Source organism: Cuculus canorus, chromosome 6, assembly GCF_017976375.1.
Source record: "Cuculus canorus isolate bCucCan1 chromosome 6, bCucCan1.pri, whole genome shotgun sequence".
In the NCBI taxonomy this organism is placed as follows: domain Eukaryota; kingdom Metazoa; phylum Chordata; class Aves; order Cuculiformes; family Cuculidae; genus Cuculus; species Cuculus canorus.
In genome coordinates, this window is record NC_071406.1 from 12,862,112 (window position 1) to 12,876,228 (window position 14,117).

At 40.9% G+C, this 14,117-nt stretch overlaps 1 protein-coding gene across 1 annotated transcript; it reads right to left on the reverse strand.

Annotated features, from left to right (window-relative positions):
- Positions 1-377: 377 nt before the first annotated feature.
- Positions 378-13,898, reverse strand: EAF2 (ELL associated factor 2). Its single transcript, XM_054070395.1, has 6 exons — positions 13,716-13,898; positions 11,065-11,159; positions 10,243-10,379; positions 9,296-9,441; positions 5,674-5,946; positions 378-1,225 (listed from the first exon to the last, which is right to left on the reverse strand). Exons 1-6 carry the CDS (start codon positions 13,816-13,818, stop codon positions 1,179-1,181), a joined length of 801 nt encoding a protein of 266 aa, XP_053926370.1. The 5' UTR covers positions 13,819-13,898; the 3' UTR covers positions 378-1,178.
- Between the last annotated feature and the right edge of the window lie 219 nt (positions 13,899-14,117).

The following is a 14,117-nucleotide window of genomic DNA, read 5'->3' on the forward strand; positions in this document are numbered from 1 at the left end:
ACTGAAGGATGAAATCTGGACTCCTACCTGCAGTTCTTCAGGTCTTGAAATGTAATTTCAAATGAGGAAAAAAATGAGAGTAGGCAAACACCTTTTCTTCTCTAACCCAGTATCACTTGGCAATGGCATTTACATACAATCTGTAATGAGCATTCATCGGTACACTAGCACTGCCATAACCCTTTGGCGAGCCCTCATTTGGGCTTGTCTCAATGCAGGCAAAAGCAATAAACACCCAAGCCTTGCAGACAGTGTAGGGAGTCCGTATTAGCTACCATTTCACTGCTTTCTATTTATTTGCATGACCTTTTCACTGGCATGGGTATTATAAGTAGAAAGTAGACTTCTTAATCAGTAAAACCAGAATCAGACACGTGAAAATGATAAATATTGCTTTATTAAATTACTTTTATACTCCTACAAGAAATTTTCTGATTTCTGTTACAGAATTAAATGAAGGAAATTCATTGCTGTCTCTGCAGTTACCTAAATTTAGATACAAAAAGGTTGTAAAAAGACCGGCCTATTCAAATTACATACAAAAGGCAGAGAATGGCCAAGTTCCCTTAGGAATCTTGAGGCTCAGAAATATATATATTCCTATAATACAATGAAATTAAGAATTCAGCAATGTGTTGAACAATTGTAAACTGTAACTGCACTAGTGGACCACATTATTCAGCAGTTTCCTTAAAGGTACAAACTGTGAACTGAACGAAAAGTGTAGCTGACACAGCAGACCTCATTTAGTTGTTCTCCCTTTCACTCCCTCCAAGTAAAAGTTGTGAGATCAGCATTCAGCATTTAAATCATAGGAAGGAAACTTGCCTCCATAAATATCAGAAATTTCTCCATTCCATAACTATTTATATAAAGTAACTAGCTGTTACAAATCAGTTTCAAGTAAAACAGGTGGCTGAGGCAAAAATAATCAAAATCAGATCATACAATTTTACTGTAAATACAGTAATTTGAAAGATAAACACATAACCATAGCACTGACAGGATATCAATGCTGTTTATTATAGATGTGATGTGTCGTGTCAGTAGAAAATTAGGATGTCTATTATCAAAATCGAGGACATTCATTCCAGTCTCTGGTAATCTAATCTTAGTGCAAAACAGATGCTAAGACATATTTAGCAAAAAAGGTGATACATTTAAGGCCAAAAATTTGTTCAGTCATCACTATCACTTCCAGATTCACTCAGCTGCAAGTCATTTCCTAGAAGAAAGAGAGTCATCATATTAGTCATTTTCAAGGAAATACTATTCTTATTTCAAGATATTCCCTTTTCCCAGTTAAAGTTTTACAAAAACTAACACCGAACAGGTCAGGGGGGTGAACTAGATGATCTTTAAAGATCCCTTCTAACCCAAACTGTTCGTTGGTAAGAGAATAAATAGCTGTAGAAGCAAACTCCCCAGTGACAGAAGCTCAGAGACATCGCTTTCCTACAGTTTTAAAATATCGGCAAGCAAGCCATTAGCTTATTAGCCACAACTGTATTTATTTAATATCACCAGATCACAAAAGACAACACCTAGCTGTCTTTGCCACCCACATTTTCATGCTTCATAAGTGGGAAAACTGCTGGTGAATGCAGTTTTGTGAAAAACGAGTTGTTGAGTTTTTTTGAAACACATCTGAATGCTACTCAGCTGTGCTTGAAAACAAAGTGGTGTCTCAATCAAGAGCAGCAGCTCTTTGATGTACCATTTAAAGATGTATCAGTGACCTACTATTCCAAACAGGTTTTGGAACAAGTGAACAAACAAAACATCAAAAGGCATTTTACACTGCACTTTAATTTGGTGCCTATATATATTTCAAAATGGGAAAGAAAGAAGAAAGAATACACTGTGCTTGCAATGGATGTCCAAAAGCTTAGGAGGTAAGAGGGAGGGGGGATCTTTTCCAGGATGTCAGATAACTAACAAAACCACAAAGCAGCACAGCTATACAGAATCTACATCGTATTGAGCAACTTCCCACACATTTATAAGAATTTGTTCCAACCCATATGCTTTTATTCACACTTCCCTTGCCAAGCAGCCATTAAAAAGGGGGGAAAAAATGCATGTCAGGTTATGCAGAAATGGCCTAAAAAGCAAAGAAGAATCACCAAAAGTGAATGGGCACAATATTTTCACATGCCCTTCCCTCAGCTGCAGCACCCTTCACAGACCGCTTCTGCAGACGGGTAAAAAAGTAACCTCAAAAGGGTAAACCCAGCAAGACACTTAGATTGGATCTTTTGTTATGAGGCATATCATTTCTGCCAGAACACTGAAGTCTTTAACATGGCTGCATTCAGCCTTCCTTTGTTTTCCACTATGTCAGTGCTAAAGCTTAGGAAGTGGTTCATGATTCTCTGCAACAAAACAGAAAACACTTTTTATAAGACAAGAATAGTGAAGAAGGCTGTTTGTAGCTATCCTTAAAGTACTACTGTAGACAAATTTTTCCTGATCCTCTATATGGAGGCAACATTTGCAGCTGTGTTATTATAACATAAAAGTAAAGGATTTTATGCTATTTTGAAAGAATAAAATGAAGTAATTTGTCAGTGATTATTCAGGGCAATATATTACCCTAAGAAATAATATTTCAAGGTGGAGAATGGCATTAGGAAATTAAACTCACACATTTATCACTTCAAGGAAAAAAAATTACAGTGATTTATTAGAAATCCCAGCACTTTTAAGCACTACCTGCTTTAGGAGAGGACTGGGAATATGAACAAGAAGATAACCTTCCAAATAGTGATTCTGCAGCCTTCAAAAGTTATTTCAACATAGTTGATAGAAATTACACAAGCCCTGTAACACCAGCCAAAAATACCAGCGCTTGTGAAAACCAGCAGATGGGAAAAGCAAGAACTCCAAGTTCCAGAGTCAGAAATAATGCATTAGGATTTACTTCAGGGAAAATTTTCTGCCCTATTTTTATTACCCTACCTCCAAACAAACACCTGCAGAGAGATGGCAAAACAACACAGGCTACACTTGGTAGCTTGCAGACGGGTTTGGTGCAAGAATGGAAATTTCATTTACTTAAGACTTTGAAGAAACATCTAGAGACTCTGTTATGCTTATGAAATAGCAACAAATCAGGGAAAATTGTTGAATTCAGTTTTCATAGTGCCACCTGCTTATTAGCAATATTAATCGGGGAAATAGATTGCACTGCAAACTACATTTCCTAAACTTTTAAATCAGTGATTATAACACATTCAACTGAATTCTTGTGAGTTACAGGGGACGGGGAAGCTCACAGGAATGACAAGCGTTTCACAGACCCTGGTGGTCACAGCAACACCAAACTAGTACAAGAGAAAATTACTTCACAAGCAGCTGCTTGTACCAGCACCAAGCATCAATAGAAGAGAAGTTGTGCTGAATGCTATGTACACAACACAAGGCCCCAGAATAGCCAAAGGATGCTAGTTTTGATTTGGAAAATTACTTTAACATAACTCTTATTTAAACAAAAAAGTGGACATAAAGCAACGTGTGAATGAATATTTACGAAGAACAGATTCATTAGTGTCACCATTTACAAACTGTGTTATATATGCTCACAGTTCGCCTTATAATCAGCTTCTGAAGGCAGAGAGGGGAAGGAGTATTTTGGGGGCGGGGGTCAGTCTTGAGCCCCACATTTCTGAAGAGGTAGATGAGTATCTGACAGAAGTATTTGGTTACCATGCTCTAGACACCACCTCCTGTGTTTTCCAAGTTCCACAAAACCTCAGCTGTATGATTTCTGCATGCGAGATGAAACTAAGCCTTCCCCCAGCCTTTGCCTGCACACAGTAAGCTAAAGGAAAACTTCACTAATTACCCAGTATGGTCCTGATTCTACAGAGCACAAAACTAGTCACGCACACATAAGCGGTCAAAACCTCAGAACAGGATTAGACAAGCAAACAGCTTGTGCTGACATTTGTTGATTCAATATTTCAGTTTTGTAAAGCACTGAGATGGAAGGCATGACTGTACAGGACCCCGACTGAGCACTCTTGCTGTTCAAGCTACAACCATGTGCTACCCATTTCGTTTCTCCAGGTTTCACTCTCCTGCCAAATTCCCTCAGCAAGGAAGCTAAAGAAACACACTCTCCTTGAAAGTTAGTGGTTTGATTGTCGTATTGTTGAAGTGTATTTTAAGTGTTAACTCCACTGGAAGTTGGGGACAGAATCATTTCAAGTGGTAAATAAAACCGTAACCATAACTAAAGTAAATGGCATTAAGTTAAAAATCTAGGCAGGCTCAGATAGTTGAGCCCAAGCCTTGATGCTAAAGACAGAGGTTCTACCTGCCAACATGGTTCTTGAGCACCAGCAAGCCACCAACTTCCCTCGTTTCAGTTTTGTTGTTGCCATGTTTTACACAGCGCTTTCTCACTGTGACCGTCAGACTTGGCCACCTGTACTTGTAAGTGTGTTTCTCGGTGGAAGCTTTGCCAGCTGGGATTCTGTCACTGGGGACAGAGCTTAATCTCGTTTTCATAACAGCTTTATTTAAAGCACGAAGAATGGGAAATCCCACTTGTGAATAAGGCTTGAAATAAATGGCACACTCTAAGGTTATGCAAATTACAAACATGAAGACATTGTTCTCTGCAGTGACAGTAAAACTAAAGCAGCATTTAGTCTTTTGCCCATGAAGTCACAGGACTTTTCAGTCTGCTCTTACCTGTTAATGCAGTGCATAAATAACGAGTGCAGGTATTTAATTAAAGTATTTAAATACTGGCTAAAAAAAAAAATTCCTGTTCAAGTTATCCATTAAGTACTGAAATAAAAGTAGATCTGCCAGAGTTTAAAATTTCAGCGTAACAAGTTTACATAGAAAAGATAACCCTTCAAGTTCTTAGGCAGGGTAGATGAGAATCTCTTCAAACTGGGAGCTGCAGCTAATTAAAAATGTAATAATTTTTGAAAAGTCCCCATAGCTGAGTACTCCTATGTCTAAACACTCCTGCTATTTAGGTAGCAACCTTAAGATTCTCTACCCAGTGGGATTTTTTTTTTCCCCTGTCCAAACTCTCATCTTTTTGAATACACCAAGCACACAGTTCCAGGCTGCATAGCAACCACTTGAAGAACATCACAGCTACTGTTCAAATTACATTTTTAGTTGCCTGAATGGGTGGAATAAAATCGCACCACCTGAAAGCAAATTGCTTGCTTCCCCATGTGCAAAGGGCAGTTTTGCCATGCTGTCCAGTGGAACAGTGCCATGAAGAATAGTAACCAAAGTGGCTAAGAATGCACCACCTTTTCTGTAATTCAGAGTATTGCCAGCATCCTATCTTTCCTGCAGTTGTACCCAAGAAATGATAAGCATACGTTCTGGGAGTGCTCTGCTAGTTCAAGTATTTTCAAAACAAAATTACTGTTCTCTAGCCCCAATGTATGTAGCTGGGAGGAAGCCAGAAGAGCTTAGGAAACGCTTTCAACTGCATCAGCTTTAATTTAATACGTCTGAGGACCAAGAACCTTCTAGCCCAGTGGCTAATTCAGACCGCTGCCGAACAATCAAAATCTAGCATAACTTCCCGCAGTTTTAATTATAACAGAGACATACTTAAAAACAATATGGTTTCCTCTCAGAATCTTGATGTCTGGAATTGTGCGCTAAGAAAAGAACAGTCTTTGTACTTACGTAGCGTATTCATCATATGACCACTGCTCTCTTGGGATCTATTATGACTGACATCTTTGTCAGTGACAGCCTGTTGTGGTATGGCAGATACAGTCGGCTGTGACTGCAAATACGGCATTGACATTGATACAGGAAGAGAGGGCTTCATTTCCTCATCTTCAGAATCACTAGAACTATTTTCACTACTTGATGAAGAGGACGAAGAACTTTTAGAGTCAGATGAACTGTCGGAGCTACTCAGCTGGTCCATGATGCTGGCTTCTGCTTTTAGCTCTGCAAACAATAAGATTTGTTTCTCTGTTAACATTCATCATAATTGAAGTATAACATCAACAACAAATCAGGTATACACATTATAGCAAATAAAAGAAAAATAAAACCAAACCAAAACTACCATAATTCTCCAGAACGAAGAAAAGGGCATAAGCAAGCATCCAGGCTGTCATGTGGTTTTCTTCTCTTGTAGCTTGGGCACTTTCTCCCTTTCAAGCCGAGCGTTAAAACAAGGGTGACTGTGAACCCAAATGCTAACCCCACATTCCACAGGGTACTGCATCCCACATAGCCTTTCTGCAGCTAGCAAGTCTTCCTGTTTTTTCCTTAGCACTCCCAAAGATGCCTTTCACTGACTAAAACTGCAGTTACAGATAAGGTAGCTGTAAGATGTCTGCAGCTGCACCCAGAATGCCCCCCAGGAATTCAGCATTACAATCAATAGACTTGTTTGGACAGTGTGACATTTTGCTTGAAACCAAATTAAGCACGAGAATATCCAAAGGAACCATCTACACTTTACTATTAGGAAGATTTCATCAAACCCTTGTTCTCTTTATAGAAGGGGATGGAATCTAGAACAACAAGACGTAGATGAGAAACATCGGAAATTAACAGATCAAACTGACTCAACCAATTTGCGTTCTTGAGGAAATAACACATCCGACTATGATAATATTTAGGATAGTATGACTAGAGAGATTGTCCTACACAGTATGCATTTTTCTATATACTAACTGAAGTCCAATATACAGAGGAAGTTAAGTCTTGCAGAAAGAGTACATACAATAATTGTGCAAAATAAGGGTGCTGCTGAAGCAAGAAGTCTGACATACAGCCCTGAATCACTGTGGATGAAGATTTTGTACAGCAGCTTGAGGAGTTACCCAGTCATTTGTTAAAAAGGTCTTACGAGCACTTGGAACACTTCAGGAACAGCTTTGATACAGCAGACAAAAAGCAAGTAAGAGAGTGGCTCATCTCACTTCAGATTCACCCAATGCAGAAGAACAGGTTGAAGATGAAAGTCAAACATACAAGATAGCTCAGTGCTTACTCGAGAGAAGAAAAGAGAACAAAAAGAATAAGCTTGAACACAAACTTCCAGAAAGTCTTCCAATTCTAAGTTATCAAAGGCCAGTCTAAAGGAAATGTGCTTAGGCCAGTAAGATTATCAAAGGCCAGGAAAGGTCTAAAGGAAAACGGTGTTCAGAAAAAATGGCACCTGCGGCTATGGCTAGAAGGACAAACTAAGATAGCGTCAAGGAAGAAAGTGCAATAAAAGATCATACAGGCTGACTCAAACCTAAAGAAAGACAAGAGGTGCAGGGAAGAAGCATCCTCCTGTTACTAAAGATGTGTATAAGAGAACAGCTTAAGGACAGAAGTCAGAAAATGTAAGGCAAAACTTAGGATGAAGCTAGTAGAAATATCAAGAAGTCATCTCAAAATTAATTCTAGAGAAGAAATGCCAAGAAAAAAACTGATCCATCACAGATCTGGAGCTATAAGCTAGCTGAAAGATGCCATTCAAGTCCTATGCACTTAATTCCACTTGCTCCCTGCTCTCACCAATGTCTAAGAAGAAAAAAAATTAAGTGAAAGGCTAACGGTTAATATCTAAAACAGAGGAATAATACCTCTGCCTTGAATTTTTAAGTAATTTAATCAGCAAAATTTAAATCAAGTATTTCCAAACAGCAAAGGAAGAGCTGTACATATACAGAAGGCAACAGTTCTGAGGAATCTGTGAGTTACAGTGGATCACTAGGCACGGTCGTATTGCACCATGCTGTTGCGAAAATGACAAGCGTTACACTGAGATGTGGCACTCTTTGGTCTTTGTGCATAGAGATGAAGCGTGCCTGTAAGACAGTCTTCTTGCTCAACTCAGCACTGCTAAAACCTGAGCTGAAACAGCAAATGTAGTTAGGCACTATACTTCAGGTGAAGTTTTTAGACTCATTGGAAGACAGCTAAAGGAGAGTGACAATGAATCAGGGATCTAGAAAACTTGACTTCTTTCCTTTCTTAAGGAAAGATTGAACCACCTGGCATCATTTTGCATGAAGAATGGGAAAGACAGCTTCTGAGTAGTGAAGGACAGCTCAAAAGCAGCATAGTAATCTGGTCTATACTTGCATGATAAATATGAAAGTAGTAATGGGCTTACTGTCAGATTATTTATTAGGAAGAAGCTGAAGAGTAAGGAGAGCAAAGCCCTGGAATGGATCACCAGGGAGAACACAGGATCTATCACTGGAAGGCTTTAAGAACAGGTTAAAAAAATTACGTCAGAAATCTGACTTTAGGAACGAAGGATGAACTAGATGTCTTTAAAAGGCCCCCACCATCCCTGTTTGTCAATTATTCCACATTCTTTTGTGGTACTCAATGTTGAACTGGCACTATAGTAGAATTTGATACATATTGCAAGTCACCGAAGTGGCTGCCAACGTTTGACACCACCACTCCCCCCACAAACAACTGACCACCAAGAAAAATCATTATTCTATGTCCTCAAGTACTCCTTCCTCTTTGCAAGCTCAGACGGATTCCAGTACTGTTCTATAGTATGGATTTCTGGTCAGAGCTTAAGATCAAAAAGGAAAAAAAAACCAAACCAAAACCTTCATAACGACACATCTAAAAAAAACTATCTAAAAGAATTCATAACATCTTGGGAGGCAGATGTCAATTCCAGTCAATGAAACCGCCACCTGTCAACATTTCTGTAGCAAGTAATTACCACCTGCCATCCTCCTCGTCCTCCAAAAGGAAATAAAACCTCCAGTTAAGTGAAATATGAGTGTTGCACCAAACCAGAGTCTCTCAATAATACGTAGCCCTGTTCAAGGGTTGATTTATGCTGTTTTTTAGATGCCTTTTCCAATAGAACCTCATTTTTCACAAGGCTTTATCCAATAATTTAAAATATATTTTGAGTTGAAGAGCACTGTAACGTATATGTTTGCTGAGTGCAGTAACAGAGGAGTGACTTCAAAATGAAAGTGGCTTAGTTGGTTCCAGTGCCACAGGACAACTATATGCCTGATTAAAGTAGCAGCAGCAGACAGATTCAAGGAGGAAGAGCAGTGGGACTCTTGGCATTGTTAAACCTAATGGTTCATCCGATTTTTTACCTTAGGAAGTTTCAAATACTGCTTTGTTACCACTTGAGCCAGAGTGGTCATTTCTATACCAGGATGAAGTCCTTAAATAATCAGCTTCTAGTGCGTATCTCAATTGAAAAAACCAACAAAGCACACAAACAAAAACCCTGGCTCTTAAAAAAATAATTGCTAGTTAAGATCAAAATTCCTTTAACTTCCGTGCCAGTGGAGCTTACCTCGTTCAATATCATCCATAGGAGAAGAGGGATACATCTTTTCTTTTTGGGGAGAATTTTTAACGCTGTTTGGAACCTTAGTTGCATTTCGCATTTGCTGCTGTTGCTGCTCTATGCGAGACTGGACTTTACTGCTTCCTTCAGCTCTGCGTGTAAAAGCAAAAACATTCGTAATTACTACAAGACAAGATGCAAGGAAAAAGGCAAGAATACAGGAGATACAGTATCTTAAGTTACTGAATTATCTGTCATGCCTTTCTAAATGGCATTGTTAGATTTCTAAGTACATTCTTATACTGGCATATAACTATATACATTAAAACTACATATATGTATATATATATTTTAATGTATATGTAATATATATTTTAATGTATATACTATATACATTAAAAGTTATTTTTTAAAACAGTGCTAATAAATTCTCAACCCTTTGTCTTTTGATCTGTTTTTATACTTGACTACTCAGGATTACTTAATAATAATTCTGCTGGAAATAACCTATGTGCATTCAGCAGCAGACGGAAAAAATAAAAATAAACTTGGTCTGAAAAAAACAAGCCGTTAACAAAATTTATCTTTTTCATTTTCTCATTTAGAAGTCAGAAGACGGCAGGCAAGCTACTTTCCAAACAGATTTTCCACACACCCTCCCCCCAACTGAACTCATGAAAAATAGTCACCATCGCTTTCAACACTGTAACAGTTTTCAGTTAAAAAAACCCAACAAATATTCCCATTTCTTCCACCAGTCAAGACCAGAGAGCTAGGAAGCGCTTATGCTGAGAAAGTAAGCTTTTCCATCTACTGAGCAAGGCCAGGTACTTTCTATAAATGACAGCTTTCTAAAAATAGTAACAGGTAGCCCCGCATCTCAATTTAGACTCAATAACAAATCAATTTTCGCAATGAGTAAAGCGCAGTTGTTTCTCCTCTAAATCACCCACCTGGTTTTCTTCACAGTGATGTTGCTACTAAGTTTCTCTAGGCGGCATTCTCCAGTGTCGTGATTGATAATTAAGATACATTCTTTTAGGTAAGGTTTCTTTGAGCCCTTGAACACAGTCACCGGTGGAGTTGAGCCCTATTCAAGCAGAAGTCCAGTAAGCATTACTCCTGCAGGGTTGTTTTCCCCCCCCCCCTCAAACAGCAATCCATGACAGTGATGACAATTTCACTATCAGTGAACATTTCTAACCTCTAAAAACATTATCTGTTAATTCAAATTAGATTCACAGTAGCCATGACCAAAAGCAGCTGGTGTTTGACTGCAAGGGGATTTCACCCAGCTTAGCTTAGTTTCAAACTGATTAAATGCTGATTTCCCAACGAGATCATGCTCTCTGTAGGGCTCCTTTTAACTAAAAGGGGTTTCAGTTACCATATCAGCAGAGCAGTAAAGCATGGCAGGTAGTAAATTTTCCCTTTCCAGTCTTTCCTGCTTTGGAACTGCAATAGAGCAATAAATACCAAGGGAAAACTTGCACTGCCAACATCCACATGAAGCTTTTCTGTGTACGCAACACTTCTGGGTCATCCTACAGCATAGTTCCAACGTGGTGAATACACTTAAAGTTACAGTACAGCTGTTTAACCTTTAGGTCTTTTGTAATGTTACATTCACAGAGGATATGTTTTTCTACTCACAAATAACACAAGCAGCTCTGAAAACGCATTGAAACTTCATATCCTTCTATACTCAGCACACACTTATGACAACACAATAAATCATTCCCTTAGGTCTGCCGCTTTTCAGCCACCCCACTCACCTCAATATTTGGTAGTGTTATTGTCACCTGTTCACCTTTGCCAACTTCAAGGTCTCCTTCACAGGACATATCAATAGACGCAGGCTTAAAGTCATCTGAGCATAAAACCAAACTGGATTATTTACGGGTTTTTCAGGACTCTTACAAACGTAAACAGCTTTTAATTGCAGTTTGAGGTTATTAAGTTGAAGCCTTTTTTGCTAATGTATCGTCTACCATTCCCCAGAGCAGATCCCTCCCTATGTCAGTAGAATTCAAAGTCAAGATAGTTTTCTCAAGATTCGGCATAAGTATGAACACCCTTCAGCTAAAATCAGAAAAATGCTTTTAAGTTTTAGTAGTTAAAGATGCTGAATGAGCTGTGCTGTATTTCAAGAGATAAGCCCTCACAGAATTACTTTCAGAAAAATCAATAAACAGTTCTTGAAAATGACGATCTAAACCATGGGAGATGTAGACAGGTGACTGAAAACGCAAAGAACAGCATCACCCCTCAATATCCATTTCTGTATCCACTCCTGATTTTCCTATAACAGGCACGCCTGCAGCTGACCAAAGATGGAGTTTCAGTGTATTTATTTTTTGACAAAAGTGAAATTACTTCCCGATTAAATATTCATTTCCTTTTTTTTTTTTTTCTTTTTCAACATCTAAAGCATTGATTAAAACAAGTTTTAAACAGAAGAAGGTATCAATTTCTGGTCCTTTCCAAAAACCTGAGACACTGAAAATGAGCACGTGTTCAGGCACCAGCACTGCAGCTGCACAGCATACCATTATCCATAAAACATTATTTCCACCACAAATTAATTGGGAAGGGCTGCAGCTTAAAGCCCTGCCTGCACAGATCTGTAGAGATATGACAGCATTGAGACCTGCGTGGTGACATAAGTGGGTTTGAACCCATGGTTCCAGCCAGCATGGGCACGGGGCCAGTCTCGCAGCCTGGAGATGTGGGGTGCCCTGCCTTGCGTGCTGGGGAGCAGCATGGAGGGACTGGAGGCATCAAGGGGACCTACCAAACAGCACAGTCCTCAGCTACGGCATGGCAAACGCTCCTTGCCTCGCAACTGTCACCTCACCCACCGCTGGGCAGCATTCTGTTACGTCTGGGGAGTATCCCAGTTCAGTAACACTGCCCGCAATCCAGTGGCCAGGCGGCACAAACCACAGCCGGGAACGCTGGCTCCAGCTTGCAGACCAACCAGGCAAGAAAACCAGGCTTCAGGAGCTGGTGGGCAGGACTACACACACAGCAAGCTGTGAGCTGAGGCGTAGGTAATAGCCCCTACCAACCCTGTTTAGAGTAAAGCCCTACACGTCGTCTTGCAGGGGTGAGTGTAAAATAGTTCTAAAGTTTCTCATCAGGAACTAGAGGACGTCTGCTTTAATGTATGGCCACTACGTAGTTAATACTTTAGAAAATTAAGATACTGATTCTGGTGTCCATAAACAGACTTCTGATCTTAGCTTCTACCCAGCAGATGTCTTCTCCTTTACTCATTTGTTAACAAAAACTTCAGGTATCAGACAAGGGAATTTTTGCATGTGCATTTGGCAGAAACGATGAACCTGCCAGTTTCTATGTCTCATTTGTTGGAAAGGAAGAGAGATTTCAAAACAGATCTCAGAATAAATCATCAAATTACAGGAGTCAGCAAGAAATCGTAAGGGTGGGAGGTACCAGACGTGGTTTTTAGTGTGCTTTAAAATTAGGGTAAATTTCAAGTTACAGCATTTGTTTAAATCCACTTATAGCTCTTCCCTGCTCCCTCCCTTCCCACAGTCGCAGACAATCCTACCGAGTGCCATTCCATTCGCTCACAGAAAGCGCATTACCCGTCTCACTGAACTGCGTGAAATCATACACGACATGCTCCAGAGAACGTACGTGAGACTGAATCGCGGGGCATTGGTCTATAAATAACGAGACATCAAACCCAGAAGAAGAAGCAGCCCTAAATTACCAGAACTATAATCCTGAGAGCATTTGTTTCCTAGCTACCCTCAGAAGCCCTGAGCACACACCTCTCCAGACAGCAATTATGTACTCAGGGAGGGCACACAGCTTTGTGATTAATCATAGAACACCAGGTCGGAAGGGACCTCATCTAATCCAACCTTTTTAGGGGATATATAGTTTAAATGAAGCGGCCCAGCACGCTGTCAAGCTGAGCGTTAAGAGTAGAGGAACCCACCAATTCCCTGGGGAGATTATTCCAATGTTTAACTGTTCTCACAGTGAAAAATTCCCTCCTGGAACCCAATTAAACGCTGCTTTTAACTTTTCATTGCCCCATTGTACCAAACTCCCCCAAACTAGACCTTCATTCCCAGTCGGTTTGCAGCATCCAGACGCTCATTCTGGGTACAAAAAGGCGTAAAAAGAAATAAAGAAAGTGAAGGGAATAGGCAAACAAACCCAGCCGGGGCTTTGCCACGCTGCCCTGCTCCTCCCCCAGCGCACGGCCGCCTGCCAAGCCGCTCTCCCTTCGCACCCATCCACCCTCTGGAGCTGCCAGCAAGGACAAGACGGTGTTTTATCCCGAGGAGGACGGAGGGGACCGGGGGCGGGGGGGACGACACACACACACCATTCGGTCCCCCACCCCACCCCGTCCCCCTTGTGTCTCCCCCCTCCTCATACTCACAGCGGACAGTGTGGAAAGCGCAGCGCGGCTGCTTCTCGAAGGTCTCCCCCAGCTTCAACACCCGCTCCTTGGGATCGAAAAGCGACGGGACCGCTGCGTTCATCGCGGCGTCTCAGACCATGGCGAGCCCGAGCGGCCGCTGCCGCCGCCGCCGCAGCCCGAGCATCTCTCGCACCCCCGGCCACGCCCACGTGCCGGGCGAAGCCACGCCCACCACGAGCTCTGATAGGTCTGCGTGTGTGACGTCACATACAGCCTGCTCTGTGATTGGAGAACAGGGAGAAAGGGGGTGGGACCTCCCGGTAGGGGTCCACGAGCCGTACTCGGATATGCAAATGAGACCCTCCTCCCTCAAAGAGAGAGCGGTGATTGGTGGAGAGCGGCCGCGACCATGAGACTGCG

Excerpts from the sequence above, each read along its gene's own strand:
- EAF2 (XM_054070395.1), bottom strand. The coding sequence starts at position 13,818 with ATGAACGCAGCGGTCCCGTCGCTTTTCGATCCCAAGGAGCGGGTGTTG. Across the intron at positions 10,380-11,064 it reads TAACACTACCAAATATTGAG|GGCTCAACTCCACCGGTGAC; the intron begins GTGAGTGGGGTG and ends CTGCTTGAATAG. Across the intron at positions 9,442-10,242 it reads ATCACTGTGAAGAAAACCAG|AGCTGAAGGAAGCAGTAAAG; the intron begins GTGGGTGATTTA and ends TTTTACACGCAG.